At 38.6% G+C, this 27,173-nt stretch overlaps 1 protein-coding gene across 1 annotated transcript; it reads right to left on the bottom strand.

Moving 5' to 3' along the window:
* Positions 1-1,306: 1,306 nt before the first annotated feature.
* Positions 1,307-25,528, bottom strand: jak1 (Janus kinase 1). Its single transcript, XM_058638101.1, has 25 exons — positions 25,269-25,528; positions 21,717-21,928; positions 20,609-20,732; positions 18,625-18,778; positions 18,037-18,194; positions 17,474-17,742; positions 16,635-16,732; positions 16,418-16,510; positions 15,147-15,304; positions 14,675-14,789; positions 14,130-14,328; positions 12,465-12,574; positions 11,511-11,663; positions 11,303-11,390; positions 11,082-11,209; positions 10,799-10,937; positions 8,468-8,619; positions 8,136-8,286; positions 7,337-7,425; positions 6,445-6,637; positions 5,635-5,759; positions 5,216-5,388; positions 4,209-4,326; positions 3,906-4,016; positions 1,307-3,124 (listed from the first exon to the last, which is right to left on the bottom strand). The coding sequence occupies exons 2-25, from the start codon at positions 21,919-21,921 to the stop codon at positions 3,005-3,007; spliced, it is 3,423 nt and encodes a 1,140-aa protein (XP_058494084.1). The 5' UTR covers positions 21,922-21,928; positions 25,269-25,528; the 3' UTR covers positions 1,307-3,004.
* Between the last annotated feature and the right edge of the window lie 1,645 nt (positions 25,529-27,173).

The following is a 27,173-nucleotide window of genomic DNA, read 5'->3' as shown; positions in this document are numbered from 1 at the left end:
TAAATCTATTTATTCACCTTATAAACTCTTTCTTTATGTAAGAGGACGATCATGTGACATAATGTGTCTGAGTGTCTGAGCTTTTGACATAACAGTTGCTGTGTCCCTGTTGGACATCGTCACTGATATTTAACAGTGTTGTAATATAACAAAGTACAAATACTTCATTACTGTACTAGAGTCCAACATTCACATATCTGTACTTTACTTTGTTATTTATATTTCTAGCAACTTTGACTTTTACGCCACTACATTTCCTTTAACTTATCTTTGTTACTTGTTACTACCAAATAAAATCAGAAGAAAAAGAGTTGGTAACGGTCTGTATTTACATAGAGCTTTTCTAGTCTTAATGAGCTGCTTTACACTATATTTTTGCCATTCACACGCTTCAACATGGGGTCTTGCTCAGGGACACATATAGACTAGCAGGGGCAGGAAATTAACCCACAACCTTTCAGTTGAAAGACAACTCACCCTACCACTGAGCCACCATGGCTCAATACCAACTCCGTACTTTAATACTAATACTTCTAAAAATTAAGTACATTACACAGCTGGGGGTGAAATAGTTCTGTGTCAGTGGTCAGTGGTTTTTTGTGTGTGTGTTGAATGTCAGGCCTTTTGTCGTTATAAGACTGACGCAGGACAGTGTGGATCATATTTCGTTTTTGTGTTCATTTATAGCAGAACAAAATATTTTGCCTTTTTTATGGGGTGACTTTTTAGAAACAAATAAATACATTTAGCTTGAAATCCTGATTTTTTCGGTTCTTGTGTAAACTGCGCTGCACCTAAGCTTCTTTGTGCTGCCACTGGACCCAGTATGAGTACTACTAATAACACACTCATGGTCAGTGGTGAGGCTGGACTTTGCAATAGTGAAAGATGAATCCACGTGGCGTGTTTGTTGTGCGTCGATCACAAAGCTTAGCAATACTGAGGCGTGTCTGATTTTCTTGACACACGTCGACGACTGTAGATACATTTAGATTTGCTGGGCTTCTCGTTTTATTTGCTTTTCAAATATGTGGATTTCATTTTTTTTCCCGACCTGAAACATACTGTAGATTTTGCAAAAAAAATTATTAAAATGACATTGATATTGTTTTACTGTGAATATATATATATATATATATATATATATATATATATGTATATATATATATATATGTATATATAGGTAATTATAGAGCAATTTTAGCATGCTTATTTACAACTGTATAACAAATAGCACAAATAAGTTTTCAGTAGATGGCGACATTGGTGGTGATGAAATAACGTTGGCTTTGGAGTGACACAGATGGAACAAATGAGACATTGATTTTATTTATTTTTTCATTGTGTATTTATGGATACTTTTACCTTCCATAGTTCATACTTTTGTCTTATATTTTGAAAATATATATGTCTTTTCTCTGAGCAGAAGGAATTGTCTTTTACATTCCTAAATAAAATGTGGATCAAAGCATACCTGTGTTTTTTTTTGTTTTTCCCAACTAACATTTTGCCAATACTCATAGATACTCAAAAATCATAGTTGGAGATTAACTGAGTGAAAGCAGCTACAATATCCTCTGCTCAAATGTTTGTTTTCTCACATACAGATAGACTTTCTGGCATAATGAAGAATGAAAAGTAAAATGTTTTATATAAAAAAACAAATAACTATGAATGTCAATTAAAGAAATAGAATATTTATCTAAAACAAAAATGCCATGTGAATTATCAGTGATTTATCTCTCCCCATCATCAGTTCCTCAACTGACACAACTATGAGAATCAGCTCTTGTACACACAGTAAAGGCTGAGAGCTGACAGTAAAAGTGAAGTTATGTTGCCCTCTAGTGGCAAGTATCTATATATGACTTTTAATCCTAACACCTCTAAACAAGGGCTGCCCTCTTGATCTGATCCAAAACCAAACTCCTTGCGTTCATTCATCTGAAGTGTGGAGTTCACACTATCCGTCTTTGGTGGGCTGAAGATGGTCACGCTCATAAATCGTTACAGAAACACTCAAACGATCGGAACAGTGACACGCTCGTCTCGCTCTGTCCATCTGAAATGTAAGAAACTGAAACAAACGCGAGGAAAAACTTGCAAGTTAAAAATGACGTCTAAAAGACGGATTGTGTCCAAAAACCCAAAGGTACACGTTACAAAGACAAGACACGAAAGCAGAAAAAAAACATAAAAAGAACAAGAAAAAAACGATTTCAGTTTCTCCGTTGATCGACCGCGTGACAGTTTGAAATCGAAAATGATGACAAAAATGCAGTAGAAAGGGGAAACTGCTGCGGCTCAATTACAACCAGTCCTCTGGCGACAGCGTCTGCCCATCAATCACCGATCACTCCATGAAACCAGACGACTCAATGACACAGAGTGCAGAGCCACATCTTCTCCTTTAGTTGCGTTATTGTCTGTGCGTCGTCAGCTCGAGCGTCTCTCGCCATGATTTATCAGCGGTCACTCGGACGTCTGACGCATGACCGTTTAAACTGTGTACAAGTGAGTGTTAGAACAGTCCTCTTGTTCCACGTCTTTCTTTTCGGTCTCCGTCCGCGTACAAGTCCTTCAGAGCCCCTTTTGACAGGTCCACGTGTGGCTACTTTATATATGAATGTGTTTAGATATATTTTTTTTGCTGAAAGATAATATAAGGTCACATTTAGCACGGGATAAGGCTACAGGGTTTGACGCGGATCATCTCATTTCATCCACAATCAACACAAATGTGAAAAAAAATATGAATAAGTGGCGAATATCCTGCCGTCAAATAAAACATTTAAAAAGTGTGGTGGGCTAAAAACGATGTTATGAATACGGATTATATGTGAATAAGCAGCAGGGTGACGCCCTCTGTACTGTCTCTCAGTAAAAAGAACACAGGCAGGTGTTGTTTTTTTTTTTTTTTTTTGCCTTGAAGCATCTGTTCGTCATTGTCCATGTCTGCATGCACGAGTCCCTGTCACTCCCATGACCTCCAACAGTCGGATGTTCAGGAGCTGTTCAAGGGTTGGAGCTGTTGCATCATGTTGGTGAGTTCCTCGATCAGGCACTTGAAGGCGATTCTCCTATCGGGCGATTGCTCCCAGCACCTGCGCATCAGCTCATATACCTGTGTCAAACAAGGATCGAGTGAGGTCACAAAAAAGCTGAGGAAAACATACAAAATGTGTTGACATGGACATGTTTACGTCACGTTATTCCTACAAGTAGCACAAGAGAGATTCAAACTTTTAAAATCAGAAATGCACTGGTACGATTGTTTTGTGTCCAAGTTTTTATAGTGGTTATTCTAAATATATGAATTTCACATTCTTCTGAAATATACAGTGTTCTAACACCTTGGTTGACATCAAATTCAAGGACTTTTCAGAGAAATTGACCTAAATACCAACTTGACTTCTTTCTTGCCCAAAATTCAAGCAATTTCAATGACCCGTGCCTATTAAGGGCAATGTCCTGTGGAAACCCTGAATGCAACATAAAGCCAGAGATCGTTGTGGCTAAATCATCAAACTTTAACTTGTAAAACAAGTCTACCAGCATGGCCAGTCACATTCAAAGTGATATTTAAATCTCCGGTGACACTCTCTCTCTACTCTTCTTGTCTGTCTGCTTTTTATATCCTCTCTTTCTTTGGGTTAGACATTGGATTTATGTGGGTAGGTGACATTTGAATCACATAAAGTCTGTTTAAAAGTCTTTCGACTCATACAAGCATAAAAACTGGTACACCCCCCCGTAAGACATCTTGCTTTCTTCACTCTCTTCTTCACTCGCTTTGGCCAAACATTTCTAAAATTGCGTCTTCATCAGTAGCACATGTGAAAAACAAAAATTCTACCCATCGCGATGTCATTGTTCACGTTGAATATAAGAGGAGAGTTTCTTACGCGCTCGGGACAACCCTCAGGACGCGGCAGCCTCCTCCCGTCTTGCAACAAATTCACCAGTCGGATGATGGTCATCTGACCCTGAGTCTGACCAATCATACTGAGGAAGAGCTGTGTGGTTGACGAAGAAAGAGATGGGTTATAAAATAACAGCAACAGGCTGATGAGAGCATAGATGGAATTAATCATTTAGTATTAAGTGATTAAATATAGAATCATTACGCAAAAGTATATTGATTCATTTATGTTAATGACATCAAATGTTGCTGTTCTCAATAGTGAGAGAGTGATGACCTCACTGACCGTCATTGGGCTCTTGGTGGAGTCACAGTACGTGATGAGCTCGTACATCGTCACGCCAAAGGACCAAACGTCTGAAGCCAGGTAAAACTTGCACAGAGTCAGACACTCCGGGGCGTACCTGGAAAATAAAAAACGTTGAGTGTCCGTCGTACTTTTTGTGTTAATGTGATCAGGCTCTCTGTGTTCAGTGTTCACATGTATTTCATTTACAGTATATCATTTCTAAAGAATGTACTTAAATGCACATTGTGTTATATCTGTCACTAGGGGTCTCTCAGTCAAAAACAAAAAACAAAAAACAAAAAACAAAAACACAAGACCTAGTGGGAGGATGTGAGGAAGCAGTGAGGGATCATGGGGATTCTAAAGGCTAATTTGGTTCCCCTGTGTGTTTGCACTTAATAAGGAGAGCTGCCAGAAGTGACAGCAGAGACTGTAAAGCTGATGACATCATTAAAAATCTAACTGTTAACTATGTTACCTTGAATATAAATACAGATTTTAATGGATTGCTGGGAAAGTGCTGGCTCATGTTAGTAAACTATTCAACAAAATATGTTTTTAGGGTATTTTAATGCAGAAATGTTACAAATCATATATTTAAATATCCTCTTTTATATAGATTGTTAATCTATAAGCGGCGCCTGTGTCAGTGGAGTTATCGTGAGCTCATGTCCTTCATGAAAAATGGTTGATTGTTCACACAAAATCTTCTAAAGACAAACCAGCATCATTCACAAATTATTCCAACCCAAAAAAAAACAAATCTGAGTGTCTAAGATTATATGAGAGTAAAAGGTTCTGTCTCAATAAATCTCAGTAAATCATTCACATAACATCCGTCTGAAGATCATTTCTCTCTTACTGTGATTCTTTCCAAATGACATAGAATTCCACTATGGTTCCTCTTTTTTTTCCCATGGTCTTGGTGATCATGTTTGACTCAGAAAGATTAAAACTTTTTTTATTACTGTGTGTTTGTCCTCATTTCTCGCTTGTTGACTCACCAGAACACAGGGCAGTCGTGGTCATCCTTGACGGTGTAATATCCCTCGTTTTCCTTGATGCTCTTGGTGAGGCCAAAGTCTCCAATCTTCACCGTCCTCTCGTTCTCCACCAGCACATTTCGGGCGGCCAGGTCTCTGTGGATGTAATTCCTTGTTCCCAAATATTCCATTCCCTAAAACAGAAAAAATACAAGCGCAATCATTGAGTACCTACTGTACTGCCAATCATGTTGGCTCTATCTCCAAAAACCATTTACATCAATGATTAACGGGATAATTCATTTGTCGGATCATTGAGATGTTTTTTGATCAAATCACATGACATTACTTAGTGTAAGAAAACAGTTTGTCAGCTGATGTTAGTCAGTGAAATGTAATCAGGTGCGTGCAGCTCTGTGAAGACAAACCCATGTTATTACCTTGCATATCTGGATGGAATAGCTCAGCAGGGTGCAGAGGTTGGTCTTGCTCTTGTTTCTGGGTAGATACTCTTTCAAACTGCCCAGTGGAAGATACTCCATGATCAGCTTAATTGCCTGACCACCTAGAAACACATTTACACACAGATGCAGTCGGTGATTTAACAGCTGAAAAGATGCCTTACAACAGATTGACAGTTTAGTTTGCATTGAGTGTGTGTTGTCAAGTTGTACAGCATAAACCACAGATAGAGTAGGAGGAACTTGGTGTTTTATAAAAACGGTAAAGCACAAACATATACACTAAATGTAATTCGCCTCTGCTCTAAGAGAAGTAAGTACAGCCAATATAAAAGGGAAAAGGGGCATAGGTTTCAGAGTTTCAGAGAAACTGCCACTGAAAGGTCTTAATGTGATTTTGTTTTTTGACACGCACTGTGATGTGATTTGATTTGCAATGTACTTTATTAATGTTAAAATCTGCAGTTTGAACTGAAAAGGTGATTGAGCCAAATCCGAACTGCTGAATTAAAGCTGTTGCCATTTGCCAGTTGCTTTATTTTCATTTGAAAAGGATTGACTGTTCAGCTCTAGACACACTCAAACTTTTACTCTGCTGTCTACCTCCCTAATACGTATATATTTACAAGCTTGAAAAGCTGAAACTCCTAATAGAGAAAAATATAAAACCAACACTACGTCTATGCAAAACAGCTGGAGTCAGAAAGACATTTCATTGACGGCATATTTGTCAATGTTTGTGAGAATTTCTGTCCACAAACACGAACACACACACACGCTCTCTCTTACCTTCCTCTTGGCAAATGCCCTTGTATTTGACAATGTTTTCATGGTAAAGTGCTTTCAGGATGTCGATCTCACTCGAGAGGTTGTTGCACTGCTCTTCCCGATTCTCAGGCTTCAGTGACTTCACTGCCACCAGTTCCCCAGTTTTGTCTCCCCGAGGGTCATAGCGGCACAGCTCCACCTTCCCGAAGTGGCCCTGCATGAGGAACATGAGAAATGTCAGCATCAGACCATCGCAGGATAAAGAACAAAAGCAATTATGATATGAATTACAGGCAGTCACATCGATTAAGGGAGTTTCTCCTCTCCAACCTTTAAAATTGCCTGTAACTCCCACTGTTTAAGGTGAGAGATCAGTTCTGATCAGATCACTCTGTAAGGAGCAGCATATTTAAAAGCTTTTTTCCAAGTTCTGCTCTCACTCTCTGGACCATCATCTTTAGAATACTATGTGAGCGAATGCCATATTGATTTTTAGTAAGACAGATAAGTTAGCTCCGCTCTTAATAATATATATAATATATAATTATTATTATTGCTATTATTATTATTATTATTATTATTATTATTACCGGGGGTGTAGTCTTCGTCAATTTGCAGATATACAGCGTGTACCCACTACAAAAGTACCCAGGATTTACTTACCTATTAAAAATGTGCATTGATATGCATCAACACCGTTCAGACAATAAGATCAACTTAATTTTATTTCATTTTCACAGCTCGTTTTTGGACATAAAGCACAAGTGGTGACACTTAAGTGGACCCTAAAAGAAAAATCCGTTATCACCAAGGTACCTAAAAATATGTTTAACATTTACAAATGTCCAAGTTATTTTTATGAGGCATTGGAACTAATTAAATCAATCAATTCATTCATTTGTTAATTAATTACCTCTCCTAGGTCTCGAATCTTCCTCAGGAATCTCTTTTCAAACATAGTTGGGTCCACCACTGCTGTAGGTTGGGGTTTGATAGATGGGTCTGAGGAATGGAAAAAGAAAAAAGAAAAAAGAAAGAATATGTAAACCTGGAGTAGCTTTTCTTCAACATATAGCAAACTTACATCATAGGAAGTGTACTGTGGTTGACAGTGTCAAAGTTTCCACCCAAAGATTCTGTGTAACTGTTACGTAACTGTTCACTTGCTCTGGTTTCCACATCCACACAAATGCTTCTTTTCTGATGACAATTCATTATTAAAGTGACCTCATTCTGAGTCATCATAGTCATCATCATGTATCATACAACATTTTATTCAACCTCTCTGAAATAGATCGATAGCGTTGCAGTGTTTTGTATCTGTTTGAGTTGAGTTTTAGTTTTGTGACTGAGTGTAGTATTTAATTCTGACCAGCAGGTGGAAGAACAGAGTCTCTTCAGTCATCCATTTGCTATGGGGCCCAGCTCAGGGGCAGATCAGTGATAATGTACCCAGTGAACTTCCTCATGAGCATTTTAGTTCAGTAAACAACTCTGCTTGCACCACTTGCACGGCTGCCATTAGCTGAGACACACAAAAAAACATTCAAACCGAGATTCAAACAGGAAACGCACATTTTTGAATCCGTAAAATGTTTGCGCCCATTATGCAATATCTAGGTATTTGATTCACGCAAGTACACACACTTGAACTTTAATGAGTTAAGTTTTTGGATGTTGCTGTGTGTAAAGCACATTTCTCTCACACTCACTTTTTTCTTCCAGCATGTCAATGTCTCTGACAATAGCCCTGAAGAAAGGCCTCTTCTTTGGGTCGTAGTTCATGCAGTGGGTCATCAGTTCAGCCAGCTCTGTACAGTCTGGCGTGGCCAGCTGGCACTCCTTTTCATAGAATCTCTCCTTCTGCTCAGCACAGAGACACACATATGAATAGGGAGAGTGCAAACCAAGATTATGTGATTCCCAGTGTTTATTAGTGTTTGACAAAAGAGAAAGACAAGCTAACACATTTGAAACTAAAAACATACATTGTAGACGTGTGTGAAGGGCTTGTGTTGTGCTTATGTGCCTGTGTCCCAAATACCTCTGTGAGTTTCTTCTCTTTGAGGGGGACTTCTCCATTATAGCAGATCTCCCACAGGGTGGTACCAAAGCCCCACTTGTCTGCTGCAATACTCAGGGCAGACATACTCTTGACGCACTCTGGAGCGATCCATGGGATACGATGCACACACTCTGGAACAGTCAACAGTGTCAACTTTAGTGGCAGGAAAACACTCATGTGTTACAGTCACATGAAAGTCTATATGTCATCTACAGTTTGTTGGCTGAGGGAAAGATATGGCCCAATTAGGACAGAAAGAAAAAGTGCGCAGTCTCACATGGAGATGACTTGATGCTTTTTCTGATACATGTTTATGCTGCACTTTGCTCTGTAATATTATGTCGCTGTGTATTACCAGGCAGTGGCAGCTGTAGCTTATACGATGGACTCATTCATGTTTAAAAAATACCCAAATCAGCCCCAACATTAAAACCTCAAACTGTCTTTACCGTTGTGGCTCGTCAGTAAATATCTGTGAATATCTATTCTGAAAGAATTCACACTGAACAATCAATGATGTGCTTTTGAATGATGTGGTAACTTAATAGTCCCTGATTTGCATAGTCAGACAACATTAAAACCGGTCGCTGTTTTTTCTGTTGTGGCTGTGCCTTTTTCTGTTGCACGCAATGAGCAAGAAAGCCCTAAAATTGCAGAACTGAAAGTCACAATTGTTTGTTTTATACTTTTAAAGGACCAATATGTTCCATATCATCTATTTTACTACATGCTAACATTCTAAAAACATATTGTATATAAACACACTCAAGGTAATAGTATGTAAGTGCATGTATTCAGCCTAATCACTCTCAACAGTAAAGCAGAGAGCTGTCAGGATTAACAGGTTCACTGACAACATCCACTGCATGTACAAGGTCGTATTGTACGTCACAGACTGAAACAAAGGCCAACGTCTACAAATTCATAGCATCAGATGATAAGATGTGTATGTTAACAAGTGCAGGCAGCCATGACTGGAAAACAGCTCGACCGATGGCGGGGAAAGATGATGAGGAGTGAAGAGGAGGAGAAACAGTGAAGGGGCTGAACGTGCACAGAAACTGGAGCAGAAAGGAGATAATTGAGAATAAGCAGGGGACTACTAAAGTGGACCAAAAAAAGCTGGGTTTCCACAAAGTAGTGTTTTCTTTTGCTTTCCATTAGCAATAGTACCAAAATAACCGGCCTTAACCTTTCCTCTTTTGGCACCCTTCCCTTGGGGTAATAGGGGAAAATGGTACAGTACGGTTTGGATGGAGCTCCACCAATGACAGTCAGCTGACTGGCAGACAGACTTAACTCCCTTGCGACCGGTGTTTCTTCAATGCCCGCAGTCTCTTCTCATACAAAGCTTGAGATCTTGTTGAGACAAACGGTGACAAACGAGCAGTTAAAACAAGAGCTGCAGGATGTCCTATGTTGTGTTGTCTGTCAACAGAGAGTGAACAACACACTCCACCTAGCAGGTAAAGGTACTTTTCTCCCCATACTGTGCAAAATTGAACTGGAAACACGACAAAAGAAAGTAAACTGTATTGAATAGATTTGATGATTTGAGTCATCAGAGGATGCTGGGAAGAAAAGAGGAGTGCTCCCACTCCCAGTGGATTTCTGAGCACTTTACCCATTATGTGTTCAATCAAATCCATGTATAAGGACATTGATGTGTAACTGGAAGACTGGTTGATTGGCAAAGTGTTGGAGACGGCGGAAGTGATGTTTGAGAGTTCTGGGAACCAAGAGCGAGAGAGGAGGAGTATCCCCAAGAGTGTACAACAATGGACATTTGCACAGAAACATTTCCAGTCCAAACTGTGGTTTGCAAATCCATCAGCTAACAGCCACATTGTGCGGTAGCACACCATTTCTGGCTCTGATAGATAAACAGAAACATGAGGCAGCCATTTGAGGGGAACTGTGCAATCGGAGAAATGTCCTTGCTGTATTGTCACTCTGAAAGGGGAAATGTGCTCACTGCGATGTTATTGATTTTGTGACAAATTTCATATTAGTGACAATCTGCTTGATCGGGAAAAGTTCAGAGGATGACTTTCAGGAGACAAAGACAAAAAAAAAAACAAGATAAAAAAAATAAGGCACTGTCACTGGCTTTTTAGGGTAACTTATTATTTAACAGCAAAGATGTCTTTGTCTAAATATAATAAAAATAATATAATGGTCCAATGTACAGCTGATTGGAAAAGAAAGCGGAATTTACTGGTAAATGTCTGGTGGCTGTTTCGCAACATTTAGGTTTCACTTTAAGTAAGAGTGAGAAAGAATGTGTCGCTGTCTGCACTTTGTCCTCACCCTCTCTGGTAAGCACTGTGATGGGTATTCCTGGGTCGCTGAGCTTGATGAAAGGCCCTCCTTCCTCAGGGTCCAGTCCGTCTCTGGCCAGCAGGATGTTCTTAGCACAAACGAAGCCATGAACAAGCTTTTTATCCTCCTGCAAACACACAAACGTAAAATAACCTAATATTATACCCAACATAAAACAAAACTAACCTTGCATTGTGCCAGTATTGTCAAACACAATGAACAGGATTTCCTTGATCACATTCCAATAATGTTTGTGCATGTTGTCTCTTACCAAGTAGCTGAGAGCTGAAGCCAGCTGCTTGGCAACCTGGAACTTCCATGGTGTGCCGAGTTGAGCCTGCTCTCTCCTTATAAACACATCCAAGGGTCCTAGTTGGACAAACTCCTCCACCATGATATCTTAAAATATAAAGACACAGAAAAAAAAATGAGAGACACGGCATCACAATAAGTGACGCTCATGTGTCCACACTTATCTTGACATGCACTTACTCTCCTGGTGGCGGACACACACTCCGTACAGCAGAACAATGTGTTTCTGGGAAACTTGTCGCATCATGCTGGCTGTTTCAAAGAAGGCCTGTCAACAGTAAGACAAATATGTCTTAATACAGTGTACATGTTTATAAATGTTGCATTTTAAGATGGGTAAAAAATTGTCCTCAAAAAAGTCCTCATAAGTATGTGCCTGGTATCTCACCATGGAGATGTCCCTGTGTCCAGATCCCAGCACCTTCAGGACAACTTTGACCTCCTGAAAAGATGAGTAACCTGCGTCCTCATCCTCCTCGCTCTTCACCCGGAGTGTGCCCGAGTAGATGTTGGTTCTTGTGCCCCGACCGAGGTGCTCCTCCTGGTTAACAGAGAACAGATAAAAATATGAAACTACATGAATTACATGAAATATCCACATCGAGAATTAACTTTATGGCTATGGTAATAGCAGGAATTCTGTGGTCAAGTTGGAATTTAGACTTAGGTGGAGGTTGTCTGTCTGTTAAGAGGAGATACTATTGAGGCTCAAACAAGCAAGAATCCATTAGAGAGATATTGAAAGTGTTTGCCATTATTAACAGTTGAATGCATTCTTAACTAGAATTATTGCTTCACTGTATGCCATCGCCTACCCGAGTGCAAATGGAACTCACAAAGACATTTGTGGTTGATCTCTATGCTCACTAAAAGTACAAGCACTGTGGAAGCTCAGATTCAGAGCTAGATGATATTTCATCATTCAGCAAGACAACAATCAGGAATATATGGTTAGGGTAACTTCAGGCAGACCAAGTCAGACAGAGACCCCACACACAGTGAGAGCAGAAGATTTGCAGAGTTGCAGTAAAGCTCTTAAAGACAGCATCACTGTATACACGATGTAAACCCCATGAAACTAAAGTGGAGATTGTGTTAATTTAGTAACCATGGTGATGAAAATGACAGACACGTACACACACATTATGACCGTTTACTGACAGCAATAGATTACCTGTAATATTATTACAAGAACTGCATCATTCCTTTCCTGTGTGGAAATCTTTTACTACTTGCTGTTTTGTTGATGTCGTGAAGCACCCAGTGATGACTGACATTGAATATGCATGCCTGCGTACACTTTTCCTAGTAGCTGTATTGCCACCGCAATATGACCTGTTACCTGTTGAATCTCCTCTTTGAGAATGCGATGGAAACTGAGATGACTGTCCTGCATGGACGTCTGTGGGGACAATGCTCTCTCTTTAGTGACCACCAGCAGGTTGGACACCTCTGCAACACAAACACAAAAAACACACTTTTATAAAAGGGCCATGCAGTGGACTTCACATGAAGCAATGCATGCTCAAAATTGTATATTTTCAGATTATTTTAAGTGATATTGTGTCATGTGCTTGTATTGTTGTCTAACTGTAACTGTAAAAGGTTGTATTGATTTTAATAAACACATCAATAAATGATGTTCACTGCACTTAACCTGGGTTGAAATGCTTTTCATAGCACCTTAGATTGCTAGAGATATAAGATGCTCATATAAACTCGGGTTTAGAGCATGAAAGTGAACCTGTGTTTATATGTGGTAAAACAAGCACTCAAAAATTACGTCAATGTGGCATTGATGTGAACAGCTATTCAGGTTGTGTTACTATGTGTGTATTTTTTTTGTTGATATACGAAGCAATGTGTGGGAGGACAAAGTTAAAATATGTCTGTTGCTGTACTATGTGTGTGCGTGGGTCTGTGCATGTGTCTGTGGGTGTCTAATGTTGTGACAACACTCTGTGGTTTACAAAAGGAGTAAAAGGCATCTGCGCTCCCTCAGCTTTAACCCACATTCACTGTGTTTTGAATACTCAGTTCTTTCTACCTGAAATCCATGTTTTAATGCAAAAGCCAAACACAGCATGGACCCACACCGAGCACTAAATATAACATGTTTCACTTTCCTTGCTTATTTTAAGAAAAGCCAAATTCTAGAAACACATGTACACCAACTCACTCTCAAACCCCATAGTCCTTTTATCCATTTTTTTGTGATGCACATAACTTATAACATAAAAATCATATGTCATAGACCCACATCAACAAGTAAAACCAAACAGTCTCTATCTTATTCTTGTATTTTAAAACTGACAATAATACAGCACTCGTCTCTTCCTTAATGACTCACAGAAAACTAGCAGTCTTCACAAAATGATTGTGAATAGCAAAAACCAGAAAATCATGTAAACAAAACATAAACAGCCCATCGCACACATGCATACATGACTCCACCTTTCCCCCACATTTTCGCTCCTAAGTGAAGTAAACACAAGAGTTTCTTTGGCTCCGGAAACCATAATTTACAACTCTCTTCCTCCCTGACACCATTTCACACAGACACACAGACACAAGTTCTTCCTGGCTACCACCACTGCTCTCTCAGTGATCTAGAGATAAACACAGGCCTTGTTCATACCTGCCATTTACATCCATCTCAGGTGTGAATCTTTCAGAAAGTCACAATTTGATCCAATTCCAAGCCCTTGGGTTACGATTCGATTAAAAAAAAAAAACGATTTTCGATTTCAAAAAAATGTTCAATTCGAAATTCTTTTCAATTCAAAATAGATTCAGTATTTGGAGTAAAGGATATTTGCATGATTCAGTAGATTTTATATTTGGGAAAAGGCAATGTAAACGTAGACAATTTTAAACTTGCACAGGTACCCTGGGTATAACTCGAAAGGTCATGTTTAGGTAACTTATACATTGTGTGTCTTTCTCACAACTGCAGCTGCCTTTGTTTAGATCACCATGTCTTTCACTTTGGCTGCATTATGCTTACCTCTGGGCTGTGGGGGGCAGCAGCGCAGCAGATGGAACTGCAGGTGGTCAGTTCGAAGACTCTGGCCCTCTAGATGCTCGAGCAGCTCCCTAAGAGAGGGCCGTACTGTGTCAGTGCCATACAGACGGTACCCCTCGGATGCCACCTCAATCTGGAAGTTCTTATATTGGCGCACAGGACGAGATTCCTTCAGGTCAAGCTGGTTGGGAAAAGGAGAAGGTGAGGACACTAATAGAAGTTTTAGTTTAAGTGTAATAGGGAAAATATTAAATTTACGGAGCCTCAGAAAGATTAGAGAGAGGCATGAAAGTTTAAAAGAAATGTGATACAAAGTCACATTGTGATTGCGATATAAGCTTATCACAGCACCACCAATGGTTTCAAGTTTCTATGTCTTGCAGTTTTTGCTACACAAACACTTACAATAGAGGTATCAACTTTGACTTTTCCTGAAGAAAATGATATATTTCAATCCGGTTGCAGTCAGTCAGCTTTTGGCAATTGTTTAATGGTAATATTTGTATCTGTTTTGAACATACTAATACCTCAGTGCACACTACAGTGATGATGATGTACTGGTAGTCAGTGCAGCTCCAGCGCAGGATGTATGTTCCCTCCTCATTGCCCTCTTGACGCAGCTTGTGGATGGCATATTCCGTACTGTAGAGTGAATAACATGTTGATCAGGGGGTGGAAATGGGCTTTTATAAAAGTAGGTTTAAGGTTTTAAAATAGTCTCTTAAATAATCAATGTTTCAATGTTTTTCACTGTACCCCACATTCCCTCTAGGATTAATAATTATTGTTTATATGTAAATATTACTGACAAATACTAAGAAAGTCATGATTAAAAACTGTAGGTTAACGCTAAATGAGGATGAAAAATAACCTAGGATGCCGGTGCAAGGGATGTCAAGAAAGGCTAAGATCAACTATAAATTAGTCAGTAAAAAATGGTTTCTTTAAGATAATGCCTGTGTTTTTGGATATAGTGCCAATGAACCTGCCAGTACAAACCATATGGGACCATGGCAGCCATTGCTGGTGTTGTGCACCACTGAAGCCGGGGCCACCTCCTTGCAAAGGTAGTGGTGCGCATCGACTGTCAGCCTGAAGTAACCGTCCACGAGGGCGAGAAAGGAAAGTGCTTCGGTCCGAGAATTCATTTGCATCTCCTGAAAGAGAAGATGGGGGAAAAAATAAATCAAAAGACAAAGGGAAAACAAAATGTGTGGCGGCTAAACAGAAAGCCACAAACCTCCAGAGGCCTATTTCAAAGAGCAGTGATGTTTTACAACACTAACATCTACTTTCAGATGATGCATGACATCACAATTAATCATGAACCCTGGCTTCAATTATGTTAAAAATAAAAACAGCATTCTTGTTGGAGATTTTGTGGGTCTAATCGAGCAAACCACTCCCATGGGACAGCCAGGTGATAAAGACTTACTGGGAAGAGATCCACAAACATATTACAAATGGTGTCAATATCCCATTTAAATGTGAAACTATTTATTTGGGCGATATACAGTTTGAAACCTGGAATATTACAGACAAAAAACTACTGGCTATATTGTTGGCAACCAGAAAGAAATCCATCACAAGAAAATGGTTACAAGCAAAACCGCCCATGATCGACAAATGGATTGACGTAATATATGAGATTTACATTATGGAGAAGATATCATTTTCTCTAAGAAGAAAAATTCTATTCTATTGGACCAAATGGACAGAGTATGTAAAAGTGATGAGATCTGATATTATTTGACTTTTATATTTATTAGATTTGTGTAAATCCACCCTCTTTTCCAGGTGATGGTTCGATTGTCAGAAGTGGTGTGCTCCCCTGCTCTGTATTGTTTGGCTATATGTATACAAGTAAAAATCCTAGAAGTGCATTATTAACAACATCGCTACAGCCTTCTCCATCCATCCTCCCTATCTCAAAAGAGGGGGAGGGGCACGAACAAAGGACAAATATCCTACAAGAGATCATAAGAAATTGTGGAAGCTGTCATGTTTTTTAATGGAAATGTGCCTTTCTAAACAAAAAGAAAAAAACAAAAAAACAAAACAGCTTCCCCAATGATCACATTAACATCAAAAAGTAGAGGCTGTGATCCAGGTTGCTAAAGTTAATGATGAAAAGGGATAATCACATTATGACTATACAGAAATAAATCACAATGGTGTCACAATAAATACATTTCAAATTAAATGGCAACATTTTCAGACCAAATAGAGTGCGTTCTGATTTGTTTTCATGTCTTTCATGTCTGTCTCACCATCCTCTTGTCCTGTCTATAGATGGTGACCACTGCCTCTTTGATGGCGGTGTGTATGATCTCATGGAAGTCACAGAACACCACCCATTTGACCTATTTTAAAAGATTAACAGAGCAGATATTAACATGTTAAACAAGAAAATGGACCATGCTTATTTGCAAATACTCTCTATGGTTGTCTTCCAAAAACATAAAATTCATACACAATTTCACTTACTGCAGCAGATTTTTCCCTCCAGGAAATGCCAGTGGTACCAGTGACCAATACCTCCATGTTCTTATTCTGAATCTGCCCCTGGTTCTGGTTATAGTACCCTAAAAAAGCAATTCAACATTACATCAGAGCAGTTACAAGGAGAGCCAAACTATTTAAATTGTTTAATAGTAACACAGTAGTTGTTTGGTTTTGAAATATTGTTTTAGCCCTTGTACTTTTTATTTAACGACTGAAGTGAAATGAAAACATCCCATTATGCAGCTATAGAAAACAGGTTTGAATCACTAGGGTTTGGTCTTTTAGTGGATTTATGTGTCACACAAACATCTGTATTCTTTCACTTTTGGTTTCCTTCATCTGCACAAAGTCTCACAATGTTTTTGGTATATTTGTGTATTTGAAATGCACTTATTGTACGTCGCTTTGCATAAAAGCGTCTGCCAAATGACATGTAATGTAATGTAGGGACAACAAAGTGCAAACTTACAATTGTGGGTGGTTCCCTGACAATATACACATAAACATAACAAACAAATACAATTATCACATACGCGGCAATACAGCTATATTATAAACCAAAAAAATTATCAGAAGTTTGTGATAGAAATCAAATGTCAAATGACCACTTCTCTCGGTCTCACCTGTCTCTCTGTCATGGTTTGCCACAACTACAGTTTCTACAGAGGGATTATCCAGTTCCCTCATCTATAACCTCTTGTAACTAACAAATCTAATCTTACATGAAAACCCATATTAAGCTGTTGTATATGACATACCTGCCACTGTGCTTGAGAACATTAAATCAAGACCCCTGACTAATCGACTTCCTGAAATCTTACCGTGGTAACCTCCATTGGCAAGCTCTCCTTCCTGTGTGACAACGAGATAGATGGGCTCAAACAGCTCGCTGCCCAGGCCACTGGTCAGGCCTTCCAGTGTGGCCAAGTACTTGATCTTCAGGTCATACGGAGTGATGTTGCTATCCTTGACTGTGCGGCCGTTGAATTCACTGAGGAATTTCTTGAAGACATTGTTGATGCGGATCCGTGTCAGTATGTTGCGCTGCTTAATGCTGCGGTTCAGTGACTCCGGGATAAAACGTTTGTAGCTGGTGTGAATGAAATCAAAAAATTTATTAATGACTGATGTGATTGTGGAAAATAATCTATTATTGTTTTCTTTGATTTCCACAGTTGTACTATATTCAATATTTCTTTAATTATTTAACAAAGAAGTATGATGTTTTAAAATAAATACATACTATGTACGTACAGTTCAGATTTATCAACAAAAAATAAGGAAGTGTATGTTAGATGCAGCTAGATAATAGAATATTTTTACAGAATGACAATATGTGACAATTAAACATGCATCGATTTGCTTGTGTATGCAGTTATATTACCTGACTTCATGGGGAACAGCTGGCACAGGCATGGTCATTGCATAGTGACTGATGGCAAGCACAGCCATGCCCAGACACTCATTTTCTATCTCGTGTTGCTCTGCCTCTGTCTGGGCTGTCCTCAGTGAAACCAACCCCTTCTGAAAGTCATGCTGGCCCTGAACAATAATATTTAGATTGGAGAAAGCAAACATTTGGACATTTTAAATACACATAACCAATAACTCTCTATAAACAAAAGGCTGCCAAGTTTAAATTAACAAATAAACTTGCAGGATATTCAGTGATTTGAGCTCAGCTATTGTCTGATTGGTACCCAACCTATTGCTGATCTTTAATGCACTTCCTGATATTATTTCCTCTCAGTTGTTGATGTTTTGAAACTCAACTGTTAAGTCGATCTTCAAGGTTTCAAGTGAATGTGTAAAGATACACAAGTGTTCAAAATGTTTTTGACAGTATCAAATGATTTTACGTGGTGCCAAAATATATTGTATTCTTATATATAGAAAACAATGTAAGTAAGCGAGGACTCTTTCTGCCACAATAATCTAAACAAATGGATAGATGGATGATGCAAGGACACACCTGTGCAAAAAGGTAGTCAAGAGATGCAGCATCCAGTAGGGGTGTTCCCTCTGGCGTTTTCTGTGGACTAAGTCCCCCTTTGAGTTTACTGATGCAGTGTCTCCACACTGGAGACTCTTCTTCAGTAGTGCCATGCCAGTTTCTGAAATAAAATCTGAAACGAGACACACAAGATAGCGTTATACAGCAGCACTTTAGCTGAAAACAATAAGAAACACCCACAAAAACTCCCAACTAACAGCATATGCCAAACACAACACAGCTGCTGCTGCTGCTGCTCACTACACCATGCAGCTCCACGTTTCTTGGATCAAGTCTGGATGAGTAATGCTATGTTAAAACACAGAAAGACAACTCATAACTCTGCCGAAGCACTGGCAGAAGTTGGGAGCTATTTTTGTGTGTGTGTGTGTGTGAAGACGTGAGAGAGGCCAAGGGGCAGAGAGGCTGCAGTGTTTTGGTAATAGAAGCTACACACTGGGGTTTAAAATATGTAACAAGAATATTTTAAAAACAATACTGCAAAGAAAACAAGTGAAGTGAAAAGAAGCATCATTAGAATAACAAGGATGGCATTGAGCCTATATTAACTGAATTCTGGCCTTTGACCATATAATTACAATGTTTTAATGTAAAGTTTAAATGCTAACATCTTTGTTATGTATTTTCTGCCTTTGTAAGGCACTTTGAATTGCCTTGAATAAACCTACCTCGCCCCAGTAAAGGGGCAATCTTTCTGTAGCTTTTTCTCTAGGTGTGGTAACACTAGTAAGTGTATTAGTCAGCCAACCACCAAATTATGAATCCAACTTGGTATGGCACTGTTTAGTTCAGAGTGTTAGCATACTGATAACAGCCTTCAGCTAAATGACAAATGTATAGACCTAGTAGTTATGTGACAGATTTTGAGTCCTGTTGGAAATCTATCCTGCTGTCATGTTAATCCTTCTTTGCATTTGTTTATGCAAAAGAATGTATTTATATATATATATATCTCAAGACTTGACCACATTTAGCTTTGTATGAAAGAATGTGCTACAGATGCAAAGCAAGCAGCAGCTAGAAAATACACACACAACATTTCAACAAAGTTACTCTTTGTACACTTACTTCTCTCTCCATTAGCTATAGTCAAAGCAGAGAGCAGAAATAAAGGAAGTGCATCTGACACCACAGTAAAGTGCGTTTTTCCTGTCTTTGCATGAAATAGCACCTAACATATAGAGTAGGTACCATAAAGAGAGTTTGACTTCTTTGGGTCTTATTCATTGCCCAGGTTCCAGGATTTAGTCTCAAAATCAATGTTTCAGGCAAGGACAGTCTTTCCTAAAATCAATATTCTATACAGCAGGGCTCAACAATGCACATGTTTTGAGTAAAAGTGTGCAAAATGTAAAACGAATTAGGGAGCATCTGCACAAAACAAATTTCACCACAAGCCTCAATTCTTCTCAGTTAGGAGGCTGATAAGACATTAGTGATGATGCCATGGTGACACTGGTCGAGCTCAAAGTGAGTCAGATAAAATGCTTATAAAAGCCGGTGAATCAGTGTCAACCTTTGTGTCTAAACAGACGGAAGCTGTTTCGACTATTTTAACACTGCACTGTCACTGCACCTTGGAATGCGTAAATTTAAAATAATTAATTATTTTAATTCAACCAAAATAACATTATTATTTGAGCAAAGTTATTTACTGGAGAGACACACATATTCACAAAGCTCTACTGCAAATACTCATAAGTAAACCAAAGCATTCAGCTGAAGCTTAACACTTTTAGCCAGTTCTTTGCATTGCTATACCTGGTTTTACCACTACTCAATCATTTCAGCTGTCATTAATCAAATGTGGCTGCTGCTGGTTTGTGAGCTCTCAACAGAAAGAGGTCAAATATACTGATTTGACAACTACTTTAGTAGTTATATTCCAGTTTCAAACTGGCAACTCCATTGTTGTCAGGCTCTGCTGTGACGGCATTCTTACCTCATGCGATAGTGCAACTTGATACTGGTCAAATCTGTGATCTTGAACTCATAGTTGGGGGGGTACCATGTGTGGGTCGTCTCGTTGTACAGGGAAAATAGATTATGGCACAAGGGGGAGATTACTGAGAAAGGGAATAGAAAAGAGAAAAGGTGATCAACCAAGATCTGTTCAAAGAGAAGAGCAAAGGCAAACTAACTAGTTCAAGCATCTGTTTGATATACTAATACTATATGGACAAAAGTATTGGGACACCTGATAATTACACCAAAAGGGAGTATAATGACATATTTAACTACATATACAGGACTTTAATGGGTAAGTGATCCCCTTTTGCAGCTTCCACACTTCTTGGAAGAATTTCCTCAAGATTTTGAAGTGTTTCTATGGGAATCTGTGCCCATTCATTCTATAGAGCATTTATAAATTCAGACACCGATGTTGGACGACGAGAAGGGGTGGCTTATAATCTCTGTTCCAGTTCATTCCAAAGATGCCAGTCAGGTCCTTCCTCACCAATCTCGTCAAACCATGTTGTTAAAGTCATATTCAAATGAAAAAGGGCCTTCCTCAAACTGTTACCACAAAGTGGGAAGCTAAGCATTGTTAAAAATGTATGGTATGCTGAAGTGTTAAGATTGCCCTTCATTGGAGATTGGGGCCTAGTCCAAAGCCTGATTGAAACACCTAACAGGTGTGGCCAAATACAAACTTTTGTCCATATTGTGTATGTAATGCCTATATTTAATGGAGGTCTTCAAATGCCTGTAATTGTTTTAACCTTTACTCAGCCAACTATTGCAAGCAAACTTGTAACCACTAAGATTAATAATGGTTTAGCGCATTTCCTGTAAAACTCATGAGGAAACATTTGTGATTGTCATTCTTCTTTGGAATTTCCTACACGTAATTCCCTACTTTGACAGCTGAATGGTTGCCCTTTAAATCTGATACAAGTGTCTCCTGCTAGTTTTGTTGAAATATGCTCCAAAATATTAATAGATCAGAGTAAGGAGAATAAATTAACAGTTAGACTTCAAGTATCTGTGGCCAGAATATGTTGCTCTGGCTTAATAACAGGCAGAGGAGCTAGTGTGCAGACACTCACAGCTTTTTTTGGCAGCATCCACGCAGAGCTCCTCAACAGTGTAGCACCCTTTAAAGTACTCAAGCTGATGCAGGTCTGGTGTGTAAAAGTGGATTTCCAGGCCCCAAGTGGAAGAAGGAGAAGAGGAGAGTTGTGCTCTCTTGCTGGACCTCCTCATCTTCCCACAGAGTTGCCTGCTCAACTCCATCACCCCCAGAGTTGGCATTCAGAAACTGGTTACAAGATTGTGAAACAAAACAGAGGGGCAGTTATATTAAAAATCATTCATTCACAATTTGCATAAACCGCATCAATTACGAAAAAACATTAACCTATTAAAGACACATTAGTTAACAATAGGCTATTGTTGCAACAAGTCTATAATTCTGTGGATCAAGATTATCGCACCTTTGAACAGTGTTAGAATCTCCAGTTTATCTGATAACTGACAGTAACAACTGTAATTAGGTCACATTAAATGAAAAGATATTCATTTACTGTCGTATTTTCTGTCATTTTCTGTACACATTTAAATTTACATTTATCTCAGGTCAATTTCAGCGTATGGTTACTGTGTTATAAGTTAACTCTAATGCATGTTTAATGTATGTTCAATGTATGTTACTGCTACTGGATGCTTGAATTTCCTTCGGGATCAATAAAATATCTATCGATCTATCTATCTATCATCTATCTATCTAGGAGCAAAAAAAAACAAAATGCTGACCAAATATCTGAGTATTAGATGAGGAGTCATTGAATAATTATATTGCTATTTCCCATTTGAGTGTTTATTATATTATTGTGTGCACTGTTGGTTAATATTAAGTAGCTTATCAGGTACATCAGGTGTATTGGGTGTGTTTGTGTGACCAAGATGTAGACAAATATGTAAATGTATTGACAGGTTTCACCCTGAGCGCTTAATTATATTGCTGGAACATTAATCACCCCATACCTATGAGTAAGCAAAGCAGTCATTGTGCCAAGGACTCTGTAACAGCATGCATTTCTGAATTCTCAAGAAATTCAGCTGAGTCCACCTTTCACATGTCTGTGATTCCATCGTTGAGTCAATGTCTCTTCCTCTTTCTACCCACGTTTAACAAAATATTTCATAATGTACTTGCTGGTTACTAAAATCCATCCATCCATGATCCTATATACTATGTGGGAGCCAAAGCCAGCTGATAATGAATAAGAGAGAAAGGTTAGATCCATGACTCTCAAACTGCGGTACATGTACTGGTGGTACGAGGAGGAAAATCCAAAATACTGTTCCACTGTATATACCAGGGTATGTGATCCGAGTGGAGCTGAAGGAACTTTGGAACGGACCACGTAGAAAATGTAACAAAATCTTTTTTGCTATACAGTTCTAGCTCGACTCAACTCGGCTCAGTTTGAGTATCAGGCAATTCGTTTTCCATTAATTCATAGTACCTCCTCAACATAATCCTCTCATCGGCCACCAAACACAGGAACATCTGCACCTCTTCCACGGACCACGGTGTGTTTTAGCGGACAGCAACCATGAGCTATGCTCGTTGTAAAGCTTTTGTTGTTTTTTAAAACAAATGGTGGGTGTGCAGATCGCCGCGCTCATGACTCTTCCAGTGACAACACTCTCCAGACTGCCAATCAGTGGGCGGCAGTCTGTTGACGTCACATTTCAGTATCAGCTCAGCTCGCTTGGAACCTTACCAGATCAAGTTGAGTCCAGTAGTGCTACCATTGTATAATGGAAAAGCCATTGAGTCACCATGCTTAGCTTTGGGTTACTGCTACTGCTCTTGGTCACATTCTGCCAATCATTATTCAACAACATATTAAAAAATATGGTATCAATAAAAAAAGAGCTTTATCAAATTAGTGTTGACTAATATAATAGAGTGCATACACTGATCTTCAATATTCCCTTTCACTCATGTTTGTCAATATTAGTATTTAGGAAAGTATTTTTTATTTTATTCATTTGCAGAAAAATGTATGTGAATACATTATAGAGTTAATGTTAAAACTGTAACTACCTGTTTAGAGTCAACAAGCTCGTACAGACTGTTGACATAGCAGATGTTTGATAACTTCTCTTCTTATCATCTCATGTCAGCTTTGAAGCTTATTTCATGCCATATTGCTCTTTTTCCTAGTTATATTATACTGCTTGCTACAAAAATGTACGAACCAATGGAACAAAACTATCCTAAGCAGAGAGTCACAACACCATATCCTCTGAAAAGCAGTGTATGTGTGTATTTGGGGGTGTAGCTTATCACCTATGAACCAGTCACTTCTATTCACACCCCCGTAAAGGACATTTTAGAGAGGACAGCCCATGTCTAATGAGTTTGGACTGTGGGAGAAAGCCATAGTACCTGGAGGAAAGTCCATGCTGACACAAGGAGAATATGCAAACCTTTGAATATTGCTGCTGTGAGGCCAACCACTGCACAGTGATTGTAATGATTAACTGGTTTAAAACCATAAAGTTGATATCTATCGGTGAAACTGGCAAATTAAATGATGAGTTGAGATTAACATAACAAATAACATGTTTTTCTCATTCCTAATTTGATCATTAATGAGATTTTTACTAATGCGAGAATATGGTCTTTGACTTTGTACAGCAGATGATGCAAAATATCATTGACGTCTCCATTACTCAAGGAATTGGCCACAAACACTAAAAATTAAAAATAACAGTAGCTTTCAGTTTTATTCCCCAGACAAAAACAGAATGGAGCAGGGAGGAGGGAGGAGTAAACATAAAAATAATATACTTGCAATTCATTTTTAAATTTTAATACAGCACTGAAACACTGAGTTGAATATTTTTGTCAGGCGCGTTTCTCTTGAAATATTATGACATGACATGATGATAACTGTAAAAAAAAAAAAAGTGCTTTAAACGTCATTAATACAGGACCGTCTACCTTGATTTGGCTCGTGACTGTAATTGTATAGCAAATTGAATACAAATGTGTCTGTGTTTGTTAGTTCCAGATACACAGGAAAGAGATAGAATTAATGTTATTATTGTTATAAGCAGTATTGCTGACGTTGACAGAGAGTTGTTCAAAAGAATTGAGACACTATCAGTACATATTTTACCGTGAAAATGTTACAGTGAAAAATAATATGAAGTAGAATGGGTTCATTGTAAAATAATATGGCTCCTCTTTGTGGCGCTTCAAAAACAATCACTAGAACTGTATGTTGACGAGCTACACATTGATTTCTACTAAACGTGATTTTCCCAATTATAGACATTCACACTGATCAAAATTGTGGGGGTATTTTTTTATGACTGGATGACTGGAAATAATAGTATATTGTGTCGCCCCTATTACGTCAGACAAGACCATCGATCTGCGTGTGCTCGCATTAGCTAAGCCCGGTCCTTTTCCTTTCTTTTTTGTTTTTTTTGAAAGCTAAAGCCACCCGAGATCGGATGTTTACCGAAATGACAACAACGGAGAAACTTAACAAACAATCGGCTGTGTTCGGTAGACCCGACGATTGGCCTTCACTTCGATGGAGGAGCATCTAACAGACGCGGATTTATTTACTCACCTAGCGAGCTTTAGCCAGACAGCTGGCAAGTTGCTTCCGTTTCGTTCAGTACATTGGACGCTCGGGCCAAGTTGAAGCTCCCTCCCTGGGGCAACTTTGACTTTCGCTTAGCGACAGTTTAATTCCAACGCTTGCCAGGACGAATATTCAGTATCCAGAGAAAAAAGAATCGACGTTAAGTCCAAGGAAAACCTTGATGTTTCGGATGTGGGGAGACGTAGTGGTTCTCGGTTCTTGCTAACGCTTCCTGACAAGTAGCAGCCCCCTTCCCGAAAGCCACGCAGAGACGGTCAATAGAACACGGACGCTGATTGGCTACTGGGCCTGTCAGTCAAGATGACGCTATTAACCTCTTGTTACACTCAGGGGTGCAGAACACATCTATCGATCTATCTTGAAAATGTTAACTGCTGTGACTTAATTACATTTGTTACATTAAATTAAGTTTTTTTTTTTTTTTTTTTTTTTAAATGCAAGCTTCTTTATTTGAAAAAAAAAAATTGTTTAGTATATTTATAATTTCTATACACACTGTCATCAGCAGCCAGAGGAGCCACAGAAGCCTCAGCAACAGGCTGCTCCTCCCAAAGTACATGACCAACAGGCTGGGGGACTCGTTTGTCCCCCGGGCCATCAAACTGTACAAAACTAAAAGTACGAACTAAAACAAACAACTGTCCATAATCACAACTCACTGAAATGTGCAATAACCACAACAATAACCACAACAAAACTCATAATAACATGTGCAATAAAACCATAAAGACATGTGCAATAAAACCCTGGGCAATACGGGGTAACTGTAGGTGTGTGTGTACCTATGTGTGTGTATATGTATATGTATGTATGTGTCTATATAATATGTATATATGTGTGTATGTGTGTATGTATGTATGTATATGCATATTTATATGTATATGTATGTATATATATATATATATATATATATATGTATGTGTGTATACATACATATATATATATAGCATAGGTCACTTTCATTTTTATTTTTATATTTTTATTTTTATCTTATTTTATTCTATTCTATATTTTATTCTATATTTTATGGTGTTTGGTACCTGGGGTGTTTCTCTTTCCAGTCTCCTGTAAAGTGTGACTCTAATTTTAACAGTGCTGTGTGTGGATGTTGGAGCTGTTAATTTCCCAGAGGGAACCTCCCAAAGGGATTAATAAAGTCGTCTGTCTGTCTACACAAATCAGTTGATGAAGGAAATAATAAACTAATAAATATTGTGCTTGCTTCAAGGTCTTTGCTTGTATGAAATGTAAAACATGTGCTTGTGCTTCAAAAACATGACAACGTGTTGTTATTGTCCGTTTATAACCACAGATGCAAGGCCGCACATATCTGGCAAATTTGCATAACTGTTCTCTATGTGGTTCGTTTATTGAAATGTATGACCACTCCTCCACTCCACTCCTGTTTACATCATAGCATATCAGTTTCATGAATGCTGCTTTGTTTTCCTTTTAAGAAGAGGAAGTCAGGAATCTTAGACAGATGCATTAAAAAAAAAAAGAAAAGACAATTCTTTCCTTAAAGGCAGGAATCAGCAGGTCAACCATGTCATATGAAAAAACAGTGGGGTTCCCCTGCTGACTACAGACAAACGATCAGACAAGGGGAATGTTTGTATAGATAGTGCTGTATGTTAAGTTTTATGAATAACATTTTTATAATAACTGGCTGTCAAAGTTAATACAATCCTACAACACACATGTAAGGAAATAATCCCCTTAAATAATTCCATTTACCGGTGGACACAGGAAGTGAAAACATAGTTAAACCTGGAGTGAGTTGCTGTTATAAACTGTATCCCACTTGATCTGTCATCCCATAAAAATGGAGGAACAAGGATGGGATTTCTGTGTAACAATGAAATGGCG

This window comes from Solea solea, chromosome 9 (assembly GCF_958295425.1).
Source record: "Solea solea chromosome 9, fSolSol10.1, whole genome shotgun sequence".
In the NCBI taxonomy this organism is placed as follows: domain Eukaryota; kingdom Metazoa; phylum Chordata; class Actinopteri; order Pleuronectiformes; family Soleidae; genus Solea; species Solea solea.
The sequence above is the reverse complement of the archived record's forward strand: the minus strand, read 5'-3'. Positions and strand labels throughout refer to the sequence as shown.